The sequence below is a fragment of the Schistocerca gregaria genome, chromosome X (genome assembly GCF_023897955.1).
Source record: "Schistocerca gregaria isolate iqSchGreg1 chromosome X, iqSchGreg1.2, whole genome shotgun sequence".
NCBI lineage: Eukaryota > Metazoa > Arthropoda > Insecta > Orthoptera > Acrididae > Schistocerca > Schistocerca gregaria.
This window is the reverse complement of record NC_064931.1, coordinates 150,096,948-150,121,047: the sequence shown is the minus strand read 5'-3', so window position 1 is coordinate 150,121,047 and position 24,100 is coordinate 150,096,948. Positions and strand designations below refer to the sequence as shown.

The following is a 24,100-nucleotide window of genomic DNA, read 5'->3' as shown; positions in this document are numbered from 1 at the left end:
TCTGGACGGATCCCACTGTCATTGCTGAATGTTTCACAGTACAATTCACTGATCCTCTTGAGTGGTCCATTCTTTCTGACACCTACTCAAGCGACCGTTTCTCTTGTGCTCTCTGTCTGCTGATTCCTACCCCATCCACAAGCATGCCAAAATGGCAGCTTACTAAGGCTGACTGGCAGCTTACTAAGGCTGACTGGCAGCTTTACTCCTCCCTGGTGACCTTTGCAGAACAAGATTTCCTCAGTTGTGATGACCAGGTGGACTATCTCACCAATGTTATCCTTACTGCTGCAGAACATTCCATTCCTCACACTTCCTCTTTACCACTTCGTGTCCCAGTCCCTTGGTGGACTGAGGCATGCTGCGACGCAATCAGCACATGGAGACGTGCTCTCCGCGTTTTTAACCACCACCCTACGCTGGAAAACTGCATTCGTTATAAACACATGCGTGCAAAGTGTCGTCAAGTTCTTTGGGACAGTAAAAGAGCTAGTTGGATTTCATTCACTAGTTCTTTTAACAGTTCCATACCTTCTGCTGCCATGTGGGCCAACTTCTGACGGCTGTCTTGAACCAAGATCCATTTCCCCATTTCTGGCCTGACAGTAGGTGCCGATGTCATCGTGGATCCTGTTACTATCTCCAACACCTTGGGCTGCCATCTTGTGAAAGTATCAAGCTCTTCTCAATATCATCCTGCCTTCATCCACCGGAAACGAGTGGAGGGGGCTTGGACGATCTCCTTCTCTTCTCCGAATTGTGAGTGCTACAACGCTGCCTTCACTATGAGGGAGCTAGCTCATGCTCTGAGTTCATCCCGGTCCTCCACCCCAGGGCCAGATGCTATCCACATTCAGATGTTGCAGCACCTACTGCATCTGGGCTGAGGGCTCATTACCTGGACGCTGGCGTGAAGCCACTGTGATACACATACTTAATCCTGGTAAGGAGAAAAACCTTCCTTCTAGCTACTGCCCCATCTCTCTCACCAGCTGCATTTACAAGGTGATGGAACGTATGAGTCATTCCCGGTTGGTGTGGTGGCTCGAGTCTCACCATTTACTGAGGAATGCACAGTGTATATTTCGAGCGCAGCGTTCTGCAGTTGACCATCTCATTACTTTGTCCACCCATGTCATGAATGGCTTTCTGCGGCAATCCCAGACTGTGGCCGTGTTTTTCAATTTAGAGATGGCTTACGACACCTGCTGGAGAACTGATATCCTCCATACTCTTTACACCTGGGGCTTCCGTGGGTGCCTGCCCTGTTTTCTTCGGGCATTTTTACAATACCGAGTTTTCAAGGGATGTGTAGGTTCTACCTTGTTCGACACCTTTGTTCAGGAAAATTGTGTGCCCCAGGGTTCCGTCCTGAGCGTCATCCTCTTTGTTATCGCCATTAACCCTATAATAGCCTGTCTCCTGCCAGGCGTCTTCGGCTCCCTTTTTGTTGACAATTTTGCCAATTATTGCAGTTCTCCACGGACCTGTCTCACTGAGCGGCATCTTCAGTGCTGTCTTGATTGTCTTCACTTCTGGAGCATCACCAATGGCTATCGCTTTTCCACTGACAAAACCATCTTTATGAATTTCTGGCAGCGCCAATTGTTTCTGCTGCTGTCTCTACATCTTGAGCCTGTTGCTCTTCTTTTCATTGACACTATGAAATTCTTGTGGCTCATGCTCGATAGGAAACACTCTTGGTCTTCCCATGTCTCTTACGTAGCATCCCACTGTACACGGTTCCTCATGTCCTACATGTCCTTAGTGGTACTTCTTGGGGTGCTGATCGAATGCCCCTCCTCCATTTGTACCATCCCTTGTCCGTTCAAAACTTGACTATGGGTGCTTTGTTTATGCATCTGCACACCCATCCCTTTTTACGCCATCTCAACACTATCCATCATCATGGCATCCGTTTGGCCACGGGCACCTTTTACACCAGCCTGGTTGAGAGTCTGTATGCTTAAGCTGCTGAACTACCACTGTCCTACCCCTGTGACTTTCTCCTCAGCAGGTATGCATGCTGTTTGTCTGCCCCTCCTCTGCCTGCTTCTTTGATGATTCCTTAGATTGTCAGTATGGGGCTCATCCCTCTTCTCTGTTACCTCCTGGAGTCCGCTTTCACCACTTACTGTGGCAGCTTAACTTCATTCTACCTGCAACTTTCCCAGTGGCTTTGAACCCTTCACCACCTTGGCTTCGTGAAGTGTCCCATGTTAACCTTGGCCTTCATTCCCTTCCTGAGGACACTACTCCAGCCTCAGTCTATCGTCTTCAGTTTCACGATTTTCACATGGAACTTAGAAATAGTATCTTTCTATACACTGATGGCTCTCGGACTGACCATGGGGTCGGGTGCACCTTCATCATTGGCACCCTCTTCTTTCAGTATTGGCTTCTGGCACACTCCTCGGCTTTTACAGCTGAGCTTTTCACCTTGTATCAGGCCATGGAGTACATGTGGTGACTCAGCTTTCCCAATTGTGTCCTCTGCTCAGACTCACTCAGTGCCCTCCAAAGTCTCTGTGCGCTGTACACTGTACACTGTTCATTCCTTAGTGTAGCGGATCAAGGAAACCTGTCACTTGCTCACTCTTGGTGAAGCCAGTGTCATGTTTCTGTGGGTCTCTGGTCGTGTCGGTCTGCCAGGAATTTAGGCTGCTGCCAAGGCTTCCGACCTTGTATCTCAGCATGAGAGTTCCTCTATTCCCTCCGATGATCTCTGCATTGCCGTCTGTCAGGAGGTGATGTCCCTTTGGCATCACCAATGGTCCTCTCTTCCTGGGAATAAGCTTCAGCTTAGTAAGGAGTCTCCCAGTGCCTTGGACGACCTCCTCTCGGCCCTCACACTGGGAGGAGATTATTTTAACTTGCCTGCATATTGGGTACTGCCTTTTTAGCCTTTGTCATTTGCTCAGTGGCGCTGCCCCACCACTTTGTACACATTGCGCCCAAATTTTAACTGTCTGCCACTTCCTGCTGGAATGCCCTTTTTTTTACCAGTTTACGTTCCAGCTTGGGTTTGCCATGTGATTTATCAGCCGTTTTAGCGAATGACACGTGGGCTGTTGATTGTGTTTTACTTTGTTTTACTTTTTTTCCCGCTGAAGCAATGTGGTGAAGGACATTTAATTTTTCGTTTTTGGACCTCCATTTTTGTATTTTTTAAGCCTTTTTTCCATGTGCCTTTTTTAGCTGTCTCCTATTCTGTACATTGTGACTGATGTATAGTCGTTTCCCTTGTCTCTGTGTTTGTGTTCTACAGTTCTGACTTGGGCACATATGGCCCAAGTTGTTTTTTGCACCATAAAAAATAAAAAAAATAAAGAAATGAAATTCACTGAAGTGCTCGCATGGAGTAGCTATCATCCTACTTTCCTGACCTGGAAATGCGTGGTGGAGCAAATCTCCGCATCGTTCCATGCACAAAGCCTTGAATTATACAATGTTCTATTTAGTGAATGGAAGTTTTGCACCTCTTTGCCAGAGTGTTGAGAAATAGCCCCTGGAGCTGATAAAATCCATACTCAAATGCTTAAACACCTATGCAATGACAGCATAAAACACAGCCTTGGGTTTTTCAATTGTATTTGTTATGACAGGAGGGTATTATTATTCTTATACTGAAACTGGAGTAAGAGCCTCAGGTTTCAAATAATTACAGTATACTCCATTTTATAACTTCTGGAATGAAGTCTAATGGTTAAAGTATTGTTCTTTCTGATTTCAAATTAGATTTTGGTTTTTCTGTATCAAATCAGACTTTTGTAAAAAATCACATCTGAAGTTTTAGCTGAAATAATATATTTTTTCTAACAGGGAAGTTTTGTGACTGCATTGAAAATGAATTATTTATTGTATAACTGTGTTTATAGAACCACTATACACTGCATTACAGTAGACAATGGCAGATGTTCATTTAAAAATGCTCATAATTATTACAAAAAGTGCAATACATGTATGACAGTTTAATTTCTCTTCGCGGATTCACTGTATCAAGTTCTTCCTTGATTGTCTCCTTTTACAAGTGCCATCTCTCTTTAGCATAAAGCAGTAGTTAGCTGTCATGTCTGCATTCCAACTTTGTGGCTAAAGTCTAGATCACGGTCAGTGGCAGTCACGGCGATGCTTACCTACTGATCATAGGTTGCCAACAAATATCGGTTTCATCTAGCCAGTAGGATAATTCGTTGATGTAACCAATGAGAATCAAGAAGAGAGACGATGTATTTCTCGTGCCAAAATTGAAACTGTTGTCAAGTTTGCTGATTTTCGGTGTATTAGTGAATTTCAGGAGAAATATTTTGTGATTATGGCAGCAAGTACTATTAAGTGGACAGACGTTATTGCACGTCTCAGTGATTAATTCCAAGGCACAAAAATTTATCACATGCAGTGGTGAAATGACTGTGCAGCTGATCTGCACAAGTGCACTTAGTAAGTGGATCAATATTTTTAAATTAAATCATGGGAGAAGGCAGGTGGATCAATGTTCGTTCCTAATAGAGCTGCATGTTTGATATATTAATAAATATTGATCAACCTACCTTTTCCCATGATTTAATTAAAAACATTGATCGACTTACACAGCACGCTTGCACAAATAGATCGTATAGCAACAGATAACAGAGAAATATTTTCTTGCTTTTTCAAATATATCATAGGCTGCAATGCTGTTATCAGTTTGCAGGTAGCAGCACAGTTTAAATAGGTATGACTCGAACTAGGAGCAATTAAATTTATAATCCTCATTTACAGCAATATTTCACCCTTTCTTCTGAATGTATTACTTCGAAACACATTGTGTGCCTGTTACTGTCTCATTGGCTGCGTAACACAGACAGCTGACACGTGTTCTTTTGTTTCCTTCATAACTCACAGCAAGCGCTGACAATATTCCTGTGCAAGACATGTAAGTATGCCACTAATCCCTTTCTAGACTTTTACAACCTTCGCTGGCATCTCTTTTTCCATTTCCTTGATGTCCTGGTGGAATTGTTCTCCTTATTCTTTATTAACATCACCAAGGTTCAAAGGGAAAAAAATCAGTATGTTAATTAGGAAATAAGAAGCTTCACACATGTGCTACATCCTAATTTCGTGAAACTGTGAAATATTGTGTTAACCACACTTTTATAATTTGTATCTTTGTTGTGAAAGTGAGGTTGAAACAATATTGCACAGTTTCATGAAATTAGCAATGGGAAACTACAGCCATAATTTTTCCCTAGGGCATGCAGCTTTACTGTATGGTTAAATGATGGTGGCGTCCTCTTGGCTAAAATATTCCGGAGGTAAAATAGTCCCCCATTCGGATCTCTGGGGTGGGGACTACTCAGGAGGACGTCGTTATCAGGAGAAAGAAAACTGGCATTCTACGGATTGGAGCGTGAAATATCAGATCCCTTAATCGGGCAGGTAGGTTAGAAAATTTAAAAAGGGAAATGGATAGGTTAAAGTTAGATATAGTGGGAATTAGTGAAGTTCAGTGGCAAGAGGAACAAGACATCTGGTCAGGCGAATACAGGGTTATAAATACAAAATCAAATAGGGATAATGCAGGAGTAGGGTAAGCTACTACAAACAGCATAGTGAACACATTATTGTGGCCAAGATAGATACGAAGCCCGTGCCTACCACCGTAGTACAAGTTTATATGCCAATTAGATCCGCAGATGATGAAGAGATTGATGAAATGTATGATGAGATAAAGTATTTGAGAGTGAAGGGAGACAAAATTTTAATAGTCATGGGTGACTGGAATTCGATAGTAGGAAAAGGAAGAGAAGGTAACGTAGTAGGTGAATATGGAATTGGGGGTAAGGAATGAAAGAGGAAGGCGTCTGGTAGAATTTTGTGCAGAGCGTAACTTAATCATAGTTAACACTTGGTTCAAGAACCATGGAAAAAGGCTGTATATATGGAAGAGGCCTGGAGATACTGAAGGTTTCAGATAGATTCTATAATGGTAAGACTGAGATTTAGGAACCAGGTTTTAAATTGTAAGACATTTCCAGGGGCAGATATGGACTCTGACCACAATCTATTGGTTATGACCTGTAGATTAAAACTGAAGAAACTGCAAAAAGGTGGGAATTTAAGGAGATGGGACCTTCACAGACGAATGGAAAAACTGGTAGAAACTGACCTCAGGGAAGATCAGTTTGGATTCCATAGAAATGTTGGAACACATGAGGCATTACTGACCCTACAACTTATCTTAGAAGCTAGATTAAGGAAAGGCAAACCTACGTTTCTAGCATTTGTAGACTTAGAGAAAGCTTTTGACAATGTTGACTGGAATACTCTCTTTCAAATTCTTAAGGTGGCAAGGGTAAAATACAGGGAGCGAAAATCTGTTTACAATTTGTACAGAAACCAGATGGCAGTTATAAGAGTTGAGGGACATGAAAGGGAAGCAGTGGTTGGGAAGGGAGTTCAATCTGTATATCAAGCAAGCAGTAAAGAAAACAAAAGAAAAATTTGGAATACGAATTAAAATCCACGGAGAAGAAATAAAAACTTTGAGGTTCACTGATGATGATGTAATTCTGTCAGAGACAGCAAAGGACCTGGAAGAGCTGTTGAACGGAATGGACAGTGTCTTGAAAGGAGAATATAAGGTGAACATCAATAAAAGCAAAATGAGGATAATGGAATGTAGTCGAGTTAAATCAGGTGATACTGAGGGAATTAGATTACGAAATGAGATACTTAAAGCAGTAAATGAGTTTTACTATTTCGGGAGCAAAATAACTAATGATGGTCAAAGTAGAGAAGATATAAAATGTAGACTGGCAATGGCAAGGAAAGTGTTTCTGAAGAAGAGAAATTTGTAACATCGAGTATAGATTTAAGTGTCAGGAAGTCGTTTCTGAAAGTATTTATATGTAGTGTAGCCCTGTATGGGAGTGAAATGAAATGTGGATGATAAATAGTTTAGACAAGAAGAGAATAGAAGCTTTCAGAATGTGGTGCTGCAGAAGAATGCTGAAGATTAGATGGGTAGATCACAAAACTAATGAGGAGGTAGTGAATAGAATTTGGGAGAAGAGAACTTTGTGGCACAACTTGACTAGAAGAAGGGATCAGTTGGTAGGACATGTTCTGAGGCATTAAGGGATCACCAGTTTAGTACTGGAGGGTAAAAATCATAGGAGGAGACCAAGAGATAAATACACTAAGCAAATTCAGAAGGATGTAGGTTGCAGTAGGTACTGGGAGATGAAGAAGCTTGCACAGGATAGAGTACTATGGAGAGCTGCATCAAACCAGTCTCTGGACTGAAGACCATAACGAGAACAACATCTTTGTTGTTGCCCAAAAGTTGGCCACTACTTCCTGACACAAAACCCAAGCCCTTTTTTTTCACTGGATTCCTTGCACTTTCAAACAAATTGTTCCCATTAAATTTCTAATCTGCATCCACACAAAGATTGCTTCTTTATATTTCTCATAAGATACATTTGGAATTACAGGAAGCAGTCACCATCTTCTGCTAGTACTTCACTGAACTGTTTCATTAGTACAAGCTTGATGTGAAGATGAGGTAATAGTATCTTGCTTCTTTTAACAATTGGTTCGTTTATGATATTCTGTGAACCGGTTCCAGGATTTTTCTTCTGGGCCATTTATCTACCTTCCAATGTTTGTCTTTGGCTTGGCAGTCCCACTCACTAATGAAACATGGCATATTTGTGTAGCTGGATTAATGACCAAGTAACATGTCAGCTACTTTGAAATCCCCACAAATTGTCTATTCTCTATGTGTAACTGGTCATAAGGCCAAAGAAATGTTGGATATGTTATATCCTTCTTACTTCTTGTGTTATGACTTTCAGTGCTAACTTACAAAAATAACAATCATATAAATGATGCTGTGGCTACCTCCATACCATGGAAATTTCAGAAGGTCCGTGACAAGTAACAAAAGTATGTAAGCAGAGCAGACGTGGATGGGGGATCACCTTAATGAAGATATAGGCAGCAAATGGGGAAATTCATTGAGATAAGTGACTTTGACAAAAGGCAGATTATTATTATGCAGAGCCTGTGAATGAGTATCTCAAAAAGGCAAAGCTGGTCAAATGTTCATGTGCTACTTTTGTGAGCATCTATGGAAAAAGGTCGGAGCACAGTGAAACTACCACTAAGAGCTAAATGGCTGGGCGCCCACGACTCTTTAACAGAATGTGGTGTTCAGAGGCTTGTCTGTTCTGTAAAGTAGGTGATCTGCAGTATCTGCACTGAAAGATCACAATGCTGGTGCATGTACAAGTGCTTCGGAGCACACCATTCATCGTAAAATTTGATCATAGAGCTCTGCAGCAGACCACCCCTGTATGGTCACACGTTGACCCTATGACATCGTCAGCTACGAGTACAGTGTGCTTGGGACCATCGGGACTGAACCTTTGATCAATGGAAATGTGTTGGCTCTTTCGGTGAATCACATTTTTCCTACGTTAGTCAATGATCATCTCCACAAATGCTACCATCGAGGCGAATGGCGGCTCGAAATGTGCTGCGCACCACAGACACAGGGTGGTGGGAGCAGTGTTATGCTATGGGAGACATTCTCCTGTGCTTGCGTGGGACCTGTGGTAGTAGTCGAAGACATGCTGACAGCAACAAGCCCCCTGCAGCCGTTCATGCTTCGTCTTCTCCGACAGCGATGTCATCTTTCAGCAGTATAAATGTGTGTGTCTTGGAGCCAGAATCGTGCTAAAGTGGTTTGATGAGCATTGTGGTGGACTCGCCTCGATGTCTCGGCAACCGAATTCACCTGATGTAAATCCTGTGGAACTGTCTGGGGTGGTATCTGGCACCACCACCATGGAAGCAAATCAGCAGCCCTTCATTTACACGAGCTATGCATAGGCACCTAATGCCACATACCTCCACAAACCGACCAGTATACTTTCGGATCCCTGATACGCAGAATCATTTATGTATTTCATTCCAAATACAGACAAACACGCTATTAAGCAGGTAGTCATAATGTTTTGGCTCGTCAGTGTAGCGTGTCAACAACAAACTAAAATTTCCTGCCTAACAGCTAGCCGGTTGTAACTATTGCGGACAACTAATCCATCCTACTAAAGTAAAAGTCCCCTTACGTGCAATGAGTCTAGTTGATTTGTGAAAAAACTGTGCACAATTGGAAAAAAACTGATAAGTTATGAAATGAACACAAAAAAGTACTTCAGGAACAGTGAGAATTACACAAACATCAAAAATAATGTCGCCTAGTGATTACTGGCCAATCTTCATCATGAATGAGCTGGGTAAATTATTCAAAAGAATGGTCAGTTGACAACTGTGTTGGTGCTTAGAAGCTAGAGGGCCTTCATCATAATTTCGAAGTGGCTCTCGAGTGTTTCAGTTCACCACAGGCCAACTGATTCATTTGAAATCTGTGGTATGTAATGCTTTCACATATCACCAGCACCTAATCACTGTGTTCTTTTACCTATGAAAGGCATAGAATATCACCTGATTCAATCACATCCTGTCTACGCACTGCACGAGTTTACCAATTTTTATTCACAATTTCCTGTCCCTGTGACTGTTCTTGGTCTGGATAGATTTGATCCTCAGCAACCAATACATACAGGAAACTGGGGTCTTTCAGGGAGCAATTTTGTATGTAACGCTCACAGTCAATGGTATTGTATTGCAGTGGGACCCACAATTTCATTGTCACTGTTTGTGGATGACCTTTGCCTATGTTACACCTCTCCATCATTGCACCCTGCAGAGCGCCAACTTCAGGAAGCCATAGAGAAAGTACATAATTAGATCATGGATATCAATTTTTTCCCTTGAAAACCTGAATTGCGTACTTTTTTTGACTCAAGACTACGCATCTGCCCCCAGAACTTTACCTTGGTAACCAGTACTAATCTACATCTATGTCTGTGCTCTGCAAAACACTATGAGGTGCATGGAAAGGGTATATCCCATTGTACCAGTTACTAGGGTTTCTTCAAGTTCCATTCACATGTGGAGTGCAGGAAGAATGATTGTCTGAATGCATCTGTGCGTGAAACAATTATTCTGATTTTGTCCTCATGATCCCCATGTGAGTGATATATAGGGGATTTGTAATATATTTCTAGAGTCATCATTTAAAGCAGTGCTTCTTTGTTAATAGACGTTCTCAGGATATTTTATGTCTGTCATAAAGAGCCTTTCAGTTCACTTCGTTCAGTATCTCCACATTCACTCATGGAAAAAAAACAGCCTATGACTATGCATTCTGACTTTCTCTGTATACATTCAATATCCCATTACTTCTATTTCATACAGGTCCCACACATTTCAGAAATATTCTAGAACTGGTCACACAAGTGATTCGTAAGCTGTCTACTTTGTAGACTGATTGCACTTCCCCAGTATTCTACCAATAAAATGAAGTCTATCACTTGCCTTTCCCACCACTGAGCCTGTACGATCATTCCATTTCACATTCCTACATAGTGTTACACCCAGATATTTGTATGAGTTGGCCAATTCCAACATTGATATTATAGTCATAGGGTACTACATTTTTTTCTTACTGTGAAGTGCACAACATTTCTGAACATTTAAAGCAAGTTTCAAATCTTTGCACCATTTTAAAATCTTGTCAAAATCTGACTGAATATTTATGCATCTTCTTTCAAACAGTACTTCATCACAGGTAAGTGCATCATGTGTAAAAAGGCTGAAGTTACTGTTAATATTGTCTGCAATGTCATTAACATACAACATGAACAACGAGGGTCCCAACATACTTCCCTGGGGCATACCCAAAGTTTTTTCTTCATCTGATAATGACTCTCCATCCTAGACAACATGCTGCATCGTCCCAATCAAAAAGTTCTCAATCCAGTCGCAAATTTCACTTGATACTTGATATGATCATACTTTTGACAAAAGTCATAGGTGTGGTACTGCATCAAATGCTTTACAAAAATCGAGTAATACTGCATCTACCTGACTGCCTTGATCCAAAGCTTCCAGTATGTCATGTGACAAAAGTGCGAGTTGGGTTTCACATCATCGAGGTTATCGAAATCCATGCTGATTGACATTGAGGAGGTCATTATGTTCAAGATACCTCATTATATTTGAGCTGAGAATAATTTCTAAGGTTCTACAAACAAATCAGTGTCAAGGATATAGGGTGGTAGTTTTGTGGATCACTTTTTCTACCATTCTTATAGAAGGACTTGGCCTATTCTTTTTTGCCATGAACTGGTTGTGGTTTTTTGTTCAAGGGACCAACGATAGATTATAGTTAGAAGAGGAGCTAACACAGGCACAAATTCAGTATACAATCTGATAGGGATTCCATCAGGCCCTGGAGCTTTCTTCAGTTTTAAATTTTGAGCTTTTTCTCAACATCATTGACACTAATACTTGTTTCATTTATCTCTTCAGTGGTACGAGGATTAAATTGGGACAATTATCCTGGATTTTCCTTTGTAAAGGAAAATTAGAGATTTGCTGCCCTCAAATTCAGTTCCTGCCTCATTTGCTAGGGACTGTACACTAACTTTGGTGCCCCTAACAACCTTTACATACAACCAGAATTTCTTTGGGTTTTGTGAAATGTCATTTGACAATATTCTGCTATGGCAGTAATTGAAGACATCATGCACTGCTTTCTTGACAGCCAAATGTGTTTCATCCAGCATCTATCTATCTACAGTTCTATACTTTGTTTTACACCTGTTATGCAGTAATCTCTGTTTCTTTAAAAAAAAAAAATTACAGTGACACATACCATATAGGTTCCCTCCCATTTTGAACTTCTGTATTGGATACATATCTGTCTATTCTTTTAAACTTTAGCCGTAATCCCTCTACATGCTCCTGTCTTGTGATTTCAAGTTGCTCACTGAGATATAACACCACTGATTTTTTATCTAGTTTATTGAAGATACATATCTTTGTTTTAATTGTCCTTCATGCTTTGGTGATCATTGTTGGCACATCCACGTCATGGTCGCTGATACTAGTTTCGATGTTGACATCCTCAAAGAAGTCAGGTCTATTTGTTGCTATAGGATCCAATATATTTTCATCATGAGTGGGGTTCCTAACTATCTGTTCTAGGTAGTTTCAGAAAAGGCATTTAGTAATGTTTCGCATGATGTCGTATCATGCTCACTACTAACAAAACTGTAAATTTCCCAGTTAATTGTTGAAACGTTTCCACCAGTTACTAGAAGTCATTGAAACTTTCAAATTTTTAGGCCTTTTATTTGACAGTAAATCAACATGGTTACTACATGTAAGCCAGCTGAAGGCAAATTGCGTGAGAAAGCTTAATATGCTCAGATTTCTCAGCAGCACCTCCTGAAGCACAACCCACACAGCTCTTCTGCATTTTTATAAAGTGTTGATTGTATGCTGTCTGTACTATGGGTCTGTTGACTACAGATCAGCAGCATCCTCAGTACTGAGCTTGATAGGCCCTAGCCACAATTGTGTTGTGTGGTTGGGAAATGAAGCCTTCCATACAAGCCCTGTAGAAAGCTTCCTGATGGAAATTGGTGTACTAACAGTAGTGTCAGATGCCAGCAACTCATGGCGAACTATGTGGTCACAATCTGTCAGATGACTGCCAGTGTGTGTTATTCAACTCTGATTCACAACCAGCAGTTCAGACTGTTACTGAGTCACCCAAAACTGGGTAGACCAGCTGGGACATGACTGGAGACCCTATGAAAAGACCTCCAACTGGCCCCTCTTATCTGTGTGCACTGAGTTCCCTCTTGGCACAGATTGATTGAACTTCAGCACAGGGTTGGTTATGCTTTTCTCATGCAAGGTGACATGAGACATTCTCTGCTGAGTGTATGCAGTGCATACACCGTAGTGTTTGATTGCCATATGACAGTCCCTGCTGTACATAGAAACACTCTCCACAAATGACTTCCTGGTTTGTAGTGAGTCCTTGAGCTGCTTATAAGGCATGGCTTACTGCTACCCCCAGAATATTTTTGGTCACTCAGATCTAAACCTACCAGTTGACCTTCATTGCTCTGGAATCACTGTAATATTCATCTAGTCAATGAAACATGTGGGTTCATGACTCATTGACAAATTAGCTAAAGAAACAACCACTGAAGGCAAACTTGGATTTGGAGTGCTGGACACAGACCTACGATTGTAGCTGTGTCATCAAATGTTGTGAACCTAGGATATGGAATGGCAGGCTATTACAACCCACAAGAAACTGAGAGCAATGTAGGGGGCCAGTAGGGTGTGGCATACTTCACTCCAAGTCTCTCAGAAAGATGCTGCTCTACTGTGCTGACTGTGTATCACACACACCAGACTTACCAATGAGTTACTTTTACGTCAAGAGGAAACACCCCCCCCCCCCCCCCCTCGCCAATGCAACTGTGATAGTCATCTTATGATCACTCATATTCTCACAGTGTATGTCCTGCTGATTGACCTGTGAAGAGTCATCAATCTGTCTTCCACCCTAACCCCACATTATAGCAGACAATGGGGTAGCAGTTAACAAAGTGGATTTTATAATAAAATTTGATGCACCTCAACATTAAGTGTTGAGTGGATGCGGGGCGAGAACCTCTCGATGCAGTACGTGTCTAGAGTGGCCCAACTACTTTGTTCCCTTGCTCTGTTATGCATTTTTAAATTTCTCTGTAAATTTTTTGTTTATGTAAAAGTTTAAGGTAAGTGACTGTTTGGTCCACACAGCCTCCTTTTTCTCACCCCATTTCAGTAGTACTGACTTGATTACTCTTCTTAAAGTATCCCTCCGCAACTGGCTACAGTTTTTAGCTCCCTGGATTTTCTCTCACTTTTGACCATCTGACTTAAGCTTCTGTCACGCTAATTTTCAAACACTATGGCAAGGTCACAGACTCAGGAGCTGCCAATTATTTTCTATTTCCACAATGCTTTACGTGGCCAAATAACCCAAGGTGTGTAGTCCCTTTCAACTCAAATCACCACCACCACCATCATCATGCAGTAGATAGGAAAACAATGGTGTTATTGGATGATGTGTGGGAATCGGAAGATATTAAACGTGTACTCGTTAAAGTTGTTGAAGACGTCACTTAAGAGAAGCAACTCTAGTTTCGCCACCCAGATTTAGCATTTCCACGGTATCTCTAAATCGCATTAAACAAATGTCAAGATGGTTCCTTTGAGATGAATATAGTATATTTTCTTTCTCGTTCTTATGCAGTTCAATCTTGTGCTCTGTATCTGACGAACTTGGCTCTGGCATGCTAAATCCTGATCTCTTTCCTTGTAGCAAATGTCTGTGGATGTCCAGTCCTTTCATGTCATTTGACTCTCAGAACTGCATTTGTAGTCTATTGGTTTTGTGTGAGAAAGTGTAAAAGTGGTTGGTTCAAACCGATAACTTTATTTCAAGCACAGCTATTTGAAATAATGATTATATATTAAAAAAGTAAATAATTGGTATACAATTAGATTTTGTGAATACTACAGTGGTGTACAAAACTTAAGGACAAAAGTAAGTTTCATATGATGTATCACTGCAAAGCAACATAGCTTCTTGAAATTTTGACCATACATAGAAACAACTGATACAGTATGTAGTACAGAAGGTAAATGGAAGAACTGTGCAATGAGACAAACAGAAATGACACTTTCATTCAAATACAATAATTTCACTGAAGTCGCCACATTTTTCGATGATCCCCTGGGCATTACAAAAGAAGAGACATGGTTCTTAATAGATTGTGTAATCACCACAGACAACAATGCATGCTCTCTAACATGCTCCAGTGCTGGTCACAATGCTGGTAAGGAGTTCTTGTGGTAGGGCATTCCTTTCCTCCACCAGAATGGTTGACAGCTGCTGAATGGTTACTGGTCTGTGTCCTCTGACTCATAGAACTGCACTTTGTTTTCTGTACAGATTGTAGGTAATCTTTTTCTCGCAATAATTCTTTTTTTTTTTTTTTTAATTGCATTGTGATGTCACTCTAGGACCTAGTATGTTAAGGTGCTCATTGTATTAAATACTTCACATGGCTTAATGCAATCAAAATGAAAACATTAGCTGCACAAATCAACTGTTTCACCACCATAACTTTCCATGGCTGCTTGTGACAATTATCAGCAACATACCTGTTGTGGTTAGAGCATTAGAGACTCCTGTGTTAAGTTTTATAATTGTAGTTTACCTTTCTTCAACCTGTCTTTAAGACCGATCTTAGCATCAGTATTGCTTTGTGTTCCTACATTTCTTGGAACCCAAAGTGATTTTTCCCCAAGTCAGCTTCTACCACTCATTCCATCCTTCTGTAGGTAATTAACCATGACTTATTAAACTGATGGTGTCGTAACTCGGCTGTCAGTACGTACCTTCTTTCATATTGTGACAATTAATTTTTTCTTGAAGTCTGAGGGGCATCACCCATCTCATACTTCATGTGTATCAGGTGGAACAGTTTTGTTGTGATTTGTTCTCTCAAGAATCATACTACCTCAGACTCTCTGTAATCTGGCCATTCCTTGCATGTAAGAGTGCCGAATGAGAGGAAGTGCTAGATTAGTGAGTGTGATACATTCATTTTCAAAGAAAAATTTATCCTTTAGTTAGTACATAATTATACAATAGTATCACTCACTATGAAACATGTCTTGAATTTTTAATTGTCACAATGATGGTATGCAACTGCATTATACTTTGACGTAACCACTTTACAAGTGTTACAGCAGTACTGCATGTATCTGGTTGTTGCATAATGTACTCAAGGAAGCCATCTGCAGCTTGAGCACCAGTAGTGTGAGAAATCTGCATGCACTCTCCTCCTATGTCCTCTTATTCATTACTTTCACCAATACTTTCCTGCACACTTTGAATTATTTCATCTGTTAAAGTTTGGTCTGTGTTATATTTTCCTTTATACGACCACTTAGCAACACCTTCATCGTCAGTTTCTAATCCTTCTAGAAGTCTGTGGAACATGTCAGTGTGCAAAGTATTAGCAGTTGATGATCCCGAATTGATTGGATGATCACTGTCGCTCAGTACTGGATCCAGCTCTGCATCAGTGAATGGCAATACTTTTCTCCAGTTCTTCATTATAGTAGTGCTCTCCACTTTATCCCATGCTTTGGCTGCTTAGAAAACAACGTCTCATAAGCTGATTGCTTTCCACACCTTCAGCAGAGAGACGAGAAGTGCATGTTGATAATGGCGTTTAATTGCTTCCAAAATTCCCTGGCCCATGGACCGAATCAGAGCCGTCACAGTGAGTTGAAGAGAGTGCTTGTATAGTATCAGAATTTTGTTCCACATCTGAAGGAAGATGAGCATTATTGTTAGTAATAAGGGGATAGCTTTCTGTGGAAGCATTTTCTTCTTCAGCTTTTCCTCAATGCTGGTGCACATTTTTTGTGGAACCACTGAGAGCATATTTCTCTGTCCATTCACGCTTTCTTCTGAATGCAATATTACACTGGTAGTGATTTTGTCACCATGTCAGAAATAACGTGGATGTTGTTGTTTTGCCAATCATCATGAGTGGTAGTTTATGACTCCAATTTGCATTACAATACTCCATTAATGTTATGCACTGTTTCTACTGCTTCTACCTATGAGCTTTCTTCTTGTTCTTCACAGCTAATGTTTTTGAAGGAAGCACCTTAAAAAGGGTCTGGTGTCACCATCATTGTACAAGGCATCAGCAGTTAAATCTTCTTCCACTCTTACCTTCCATATGTGGTTTACAAGCTCATTTGCCTCTTTTTCTTTAGCTGAGTAACTTTCCCCGGTAACTCTCAGCTGCCAAAAGCCATGTCTTTTTTTTTTTAGTTTGATAGCTAACCCTCACTTGCTGCAAACAAGTTACTACCTCCATATTGTTTTTTAAATGCAGCTTTGTTTTCCTTTCTTATTGGACCACTGACTGGAATACCTTTACTCCATTGTTGTGTGAATAGTCTATAAACATTTACAGTCATTTTGTCATTTTCACTCTTTCGCATAACCTTCTGTTTTCCCAATCGCCATCCATTTGGAATGCATATTGTCCAATAACATCACCTTTATTTTTCATGTTATAAGTAGTTGCTCATCCAACATTGTACTCAGCAGCAGTGGCTTTCTGTGAAGAACCTTGGTTTAACTTATCTAAAATTTCGAGTTTCTGCTTGAGATCTATTGTAACATGTTTCGTTTTAGAAGTAGTGTCATTTCAGATATGTGCCAGATTACTGAGAGACTGGACTACTGAGTACCATACTAGAGAGTGTTTAGTGTAATTTTGAAGGAATTTCATCTACTATAGGTTCCTTGTTTCAGCTTGGGTCTTTCACTGCCCTATCAAATTCTTAGAGTGTCACATTCTCCATCTCATCGCTCTTGGGAAACTCAGCTTGCCCTTTTGTCACATGATATACTGCGAAGTATACCTGTTGCAGGCAAATGTCATATTTCTAGATTTCTGAAAAGCATTTGTTACAGTACCCCACTGCAGACTGTCAATAAGGTATGAGCATGCAGAATAGATTACCAGATACAGGAATAGCTCGAAGACTTCGTAAGTAATAAACCCCTATATGTTTCCTTTGACAATGAATGTTCATCCGGAGTGCCACAGGGATGTTTGATAGGACTGCTATTATTTTCTGTATAAATAAATCATCTGGATGGGGTGAGCAGCAAACATTGCTGCTGCTGCTGCTGCTGCTGATGATGATGATGATTATGTGTATGGGAATGTGTCTATGATTAGTTGCTATAGGTTGATACAAAATGACTTGCACAGAATTTCTAGTTGTGTGATGAATGGCAGCTGGCTCTAAATGTATCAAAATGTAAGTTAATATGGATGATAGAATAGAATAGAATATTGTTAAAATGTGTGGGATCCATACCAGATAGAACTAATGTGGGATATTTAATGTATACAGAGAAGGGCAGCACAAATGGTTATAGTTTTTGTAATCGATGAGAGAGTGTTACAGAGATACTGGAGGAACTGAAGTGGAAGACTCTTGAAGATAGACTAAAAATAGTCCAAAAAAGTCTATTAACTAAGTTTCAAGAACCAGCTTTAAGTGATGACTCCAGGAATATACTACAATCCCCTACGAATCATTCTTACAGTAATTGTGAGGATAAGATTAGAATAATTACTGCACACACAGACACATGAAAAAAAAATTATAAAAAAATTCTTCCTGCACTCCATACACGAATGGAACAGGAAGAAATCCTAATAACTGGTGCAGTGGGACATACCCTCTGCCATGTCTCTTCATGTACAAAGCTTGTGGGCATATATATGTATAGACAACTGTGGTTTGTCGTGACTTTGTGTTTATCTTGGCTAAGGCAAAATACAAATTTTGCAGTTTGTAATAGTTTATGTGCATTCCTATATGTTTCTTCATTATTAGACCACCTCCTGCATTACCACTATTTGATTTTCTGTTGATAGACTTTATAATCGCCTGTCTAGAAATTACATTTTTTCCTGCTAGCACATCACTAAACCACTGTGTGATTAAGGATTTATCATTCCACCCATTGACCTGTAGAATGCTGTATTCATTTCTTCTTCTTCTTCTTCTTCTTCTTCTTCTTCATCATCATCTTGAGAAGTCCCCCCTCTGCCCCTAAAGATATTTGAATGGGGGCTATTTTACTACTTGAATATTTTACCAGGAGTATGCTATCATCATTAAACCATACAGTAGAATCACTTGTCTTGGAAATACTACTGCTGTGGTTTCCTCCAGCTGTGTCATGCCACAATACTGACACTGCAAGGCCATGTTGGCTAATGTTACAAGGCCAGATAAGTCAATTACTTGGACTGCAGCTACAGAAAGTGCTACTGGGCCTTCTCAGGAACTATGTTTCTTCATAGACACCGCTTCAATGTAATTCCATGTGATACACGGATGAGTGTGTCATTGAGGTATGCAAACAGTCCCATTGTGGTGAGAATCATGGTTTGTGAGGGGCTGGAAATATTAAATATTGAAATGACCCTACAGAAGTGTTACAAAATTTAAAGGAAAAGCTGTTTGTTCTTTCTGCGTCCCCCACACACGTGATTCAGTTAAACAGGTTATCCCAAAATTTCCACCCTTAAATACTGCAAAATTTTTTGGAACATGCTTGACTCCTATTGAGTAGTAAATAAGTACCCCATTGTCAGTAATTTGTAATAAGAAAATTTATACATAACCTATGATATAAGTTAGCTTTTCCACCATGAAGGTCTGTCATTAAATTCCTTTATAATGTATTGAAAGGTCTTGGTGCAATTCACATTACCACTTAGTTTTTTGGTGATTTTAGAGACTTTATTTCATAGCTTACTAGAAGATGTGAATTACCTGGAGGTTATGTAAAATAAAAAATTGATTTTTCTTGTGTAACAATACCCTTCTGTTTTCAGGGGCTGAATTTACGTCTACATCTACATCTACATCTACATACACATACACACTCAATAAGCCATCGTATCGTGCATGTCAGAGGGTTGCCTGTACCACTACTAGTCATTTCCTTTTCTGTTCAACTCACAACAAGAGTGAGGAAAAAATGACCGTCCGTGCACCTTTGAATGAGCCCTAATCTTATCTTCATGGCCCTTATGCGAAATGTACATTGGTGGCACTCAGCCTAAAATTGCTGGTTCTCTAAATTTACTCAATAGTGCTCTTTGAAAAGAATGTCACCTTACCTCTAGTGATTGTCATTTGTTCCCCAAGCATCTCTGTAATACTTGCATGTTGTTCAAACCTACTGGTAATAAATATAGCAGCCCACCACTGAGTTGTTTTGATTTCTTCCTTGAATCTGATGTTTCGTGGATCCCACTCAGTTAGCCAATATTCAAGAATAGGTCGCACTAGTATCCTATATATGGTCCCCTACACAGATGAACCATGCTTTCCCAAAGTTTTCCCAGTAAACCGAAGGTTGACCATTCGCCCTCTCCACTAAAATTCTTACATGCTCATTCCATTTCATATTACTTTGCAAAGGTACGTCTAGATATTTAATCAATGTGACTGTGTCAAGCAGCACACTACTAATGCTGTACTCGAATATTATGGGTTTGTTTTTCCTTCTAATCTTCATTAACTTGCATTTTTCTACATAGAGACCTAGCTATAATGGATCACACCAATTGGAAATTTTGCTAAGTCATCTTGCATCCTTCTCCAGTCACTCTATGATGACACATTTCATATACCACAGCATCAGCAGCAAAATCCCTGTTAGGTCAGCTTAATCCCAGGTTTCTATAGTTCCTCAAAGCTTGTACGGCAAATAGTGAGATTTTCCTCGAAAGGGAATGACCTACGGCCCGATCCTCTCTACGGCCTCCTCCAGTGGAACTTGGCCTCTATGCTGTGTGGGGACATGGGGTGTGGAATTCTGATATTGTAGAACTTATTGTGCTGTGTATTGTTTCATAGATTGGAGGACATTGTGGCAGCTACACTGTCTGCTTTTACACTGTATTCCATACTTTTGTAGATGATTTCAGTGTTCAATTGAAAAATTTCATGCATTAGCATCAATATCAGACATAAACACTACAGAGTTATAAATCAACATTGCTTTCAGGCAGGGCAAATGATAGTCACCAGACTCTAGTGTCACATATTCATTAGTCTCTTTCGGACCAATCTAAAGAAACATGAACTTCAGGTGATTAACCATAAACACACATTTGTCAGAAGCAATCTTGGTGTTGCAGAAAGCTCATGAACCAGCTCCGTCAGTACCCTGCTTGGCAGTATGTTTTTGATCATAACCCTAATCTTGTAACAAGGAAAATAGGTTTACACTATATATGCTTTGATTCACTAAATGTTGATTGCATTGGTCATTTTACGTTGTGGATGGCTAATGTTTATCTGAATGTGAATATCAGTGCAATTTAATACTGTGTAGCTAGTTATAAATAATAAATACATAAATAAATGAGTGCTGCATTTATTGTTCTCATACATTGTACTGTCAGACAAACATGAACAGTTCGTTTGTATTTCTTTTAGAGTTAGTACAATATGTTTCTTTGGCATTGTTTTGTTTGGGTTAGAGCATGGTTATGTTGGTGAGCTGCAATAGTACATACATAACTTAACAGAGAACATATAAAAGGTGAAACTTGTTCTGGTTTTAGGTTATCTGCTGTATAAATACACAATGGCACTGCACGGAGCACCACCAAAGCGAAAGGAGATATATAAATATGAGGCACCATGGCCATTGTACAGCATGAACTGGTCTGTCAGACCAGATAAACGTTTCAGGTGAGTTAAGGTTTGATTAGTAGATTGCACCTGAACTCAGGTTGTTTCAGGGTACTCTGTGTGTAGTTGGTGTGTGGTGATAATTGAGTATCAGAACTCTACAGGTGATTATCTTCTCAAATATAAATTTGAAACTGTTGGAGCATTGCATAATAATGTTAAGTTGTTGTAGACATCAGTCTGAAAACTGGTTTGAAGTGGCTGTGTGTGCTTGCTGCGCAAGTTGTTTCATTTCTGTACAAGTACTGCATCCTATCCCCATTTAAAAATTTTTATTGTATTCAAGCCTTGGTCTACAAGCACAGTTTTGATCCATCCTTTCCCTCCTACAAATTTCCTTTCCTCATCCTTCCCTCCTGTTGCCTCAAAATATGTCCTATCAACTATTTCTTTGCTTTGTCAAGTGACACATACATGATGCTAATATATGTAATGCATGAAAATTTGGTTTTGCAGGAGGCTTGAACTGGTAAATGAAGTTTCAGGCAATATTCCTCCTCAAAGCTACCATTCTCCCTCCCTCATTCCCCCCCCCCCCCCCCCCTCTCTCTCTCTCTCTCTCTCTCTCTCCTCTCTCCCCCCCCCCCACCTCTCTCTCTCTCTCTCTCTCTCTCTCTCCCCCTCTCTCTCTCTCTCTCTCTCTCTCTCTCTCTCTCTCTCTCTCTCTCTCTCTCTCCCCCCCCTCCCTCTCTCTTTTGTATATTGAAAATGCTCTGAGCAGGTGAACCTTCCCTTTACAAGTTCTAATATACTTCTACATTCCTTTTTAAATTCATGAAGACATCACTTTCCAGTAGTTCATGTTATTAACCATATCCTCTTTACTTCTGATTAACGCATTACAACTTTCAAATCATTTGGCAGAAGTGATGGGTTTACCTGTTTCCGTCACTTTGTAAGCCCACTGGATAACATATTACTTGCTTCTTTAAAGGAGTGCACAGGTTACTCCAGAGAGTTGTGGTGTACCATCTGAAGTCATGTAACACACAGTGATAACAGTGGTAAAATCAACAAAGACGAGAAATTGTCACACCTTATGAGTGACAATAAGTTTCAAGCCCACAGGAATTACTGCTTTCAATGAATCACAGGTCCATCTCAACCAGTTCCCAAGCAAAAGCTGCAGAGAACCATGCAGCTGTATGCCTTCATTGGACCAAACAACACATAACGTGACATCACTTTCTATGCTTACAGAATAGGCAAACACATGAGGTTGGCGACAGCATTGTTTGCTTAACAGCTTACTTACTTGCTATCACTCATCATAAGACTGTTGATGTGCATGTGCGGCTGCAGGTAGCAGCTAGTTTATAGTAAAAAGAAAAGTGTTTTAACATCATTGGAGTCTCAACAAATACGCCGTCCTACATTAACATGTTTAATGTTGTATGCCCACTGGTGGACATTTTGAAAAATTTGTCAGACTGTGTGCTCACCCATGGCCATTTGGTGTGTCTTACTTCAAGCCTGTTTGCCGGGTGGAATGTATATACTAATACTGAGTTTTCAGGATCAAGAATATGAAACTTATTCTGACATGTATAATTATATTTTTATTTTGTTTTCATAAATGTTTGATAAAAGATTACAAAAATGCCCATAAAACAAAAGTATAATTTGTGAACTACATCTTACAACTAATAACATATTATTTATCCAAATATTTAAGGAAAAATGAGTGATAATTGCCTTCATAATAATAAAGGAAGTAAAGGAAATAAGTATTTAAATGAAATGCAGTGGAACTATGAAACAAAAATTAAACTAATGCTACATTTTAGCAATTTCTGACAAAAATTCCTTGTAACGCTTTTCTATCCCTCATATTCTTCAAGCAAGTGTTTAGGCTTGCAGCTGGAAGGTGTTGGCAAGTTTGGATGCAACATAGGATACAAGAGTGCTTTGTCAAGAGTTTCTTCAAAATCATTGATGCCCATTTTCTTGTTGTTTATTTTATTGTACAAATGCAGAGCATTTTACAATAGATGTAGAAGTGTTGAAATGGAAGACAAGTCTTCTGTACCATTTGACAATTCTCCTTACGTATGGGGCATATGAGACCACCTGGTCACAGAGGTCAATACAACCTTTTCTTTGTTATAGTCAAAGACCATTGTGTGCCTTCTTGTTTCTTTTCATTTTTGGGTAACTTCAACTATTGAGTCCTTATGTTTTCTACTAAGCATTAGCACGTCTCCTCTATCCTTCCACTTCAGGATTATGGTTTTGTCTTCATTCTGTTGGATTATAACATCCCCCTTCTTCAATCTTGCCTTGAGCACATCAGGGGGCTTATTCTCTCGATTTGCACATAACATGCCTACCAGGTGTGCGTGTCCCACTAGATCAGTTTTTTTAACTAGTGGAACACTAGTGTACCAGTTGTCGGTATGCAGTGTTCTACAACTATCTAAGATTCCATCCATTAATTCTGTTACTACCCTCTGGGCAAGAGATATACCGTCTGCTGTTTCTTGGCTTGTATTGACTTCGAACGACTGAGTATAACCTCCACTAACACAAATCTTGAAAACCTTAATCCCACATTTATGTCCTTTGTTAGGGGTGTACAATTGAAAATTAATATATCCACATAACTGTACATTGTTTTCGTCTGTACAAACCACTTCTTCTAGAGTGTAGGATACCTTTACTTTCTTTCCCAGAATATAAAAAAATTATGAGATTTTGAAGAGCCTGTCTTCTGGATCTCTTTTTTGCTATTATTTGATAAATGCAACATCGAAAGCAATAACTCTAACCTGTTGTGACTCATTGTTTTTGGAATCCT

The 24,100-nt window shown here is 40.0% G+C and overlaps 1 protein-coding gene across 4 annotated transcripts in view; it reads left to right on the top strand.

Annotated features, from left to right (window-relative positions):
- Nucleotides 1-24,100, top strand: part of LOC126298837 (DDB1- and CUL4-associated factor 7) — a 148,764-nt gene that overhangs the window by 30,391 nt on the left and 94,273 nt on the right. For all 4 annotated transcript variants that reach the window (XM_049990315.1, XM_049990316.1, XM_049990317.1 and 1 more), the window contains one exon: nucleotides 21,174-21,303. In XM_049990315.1, the coding sequence (XP_049846272.1) occupies nucleotides 21,174-21,303 (130 nt within the window). The remainder of the gene's footprint in view (nucleotides 1-21,173; nucleotides 21,304-24,100) is intronic.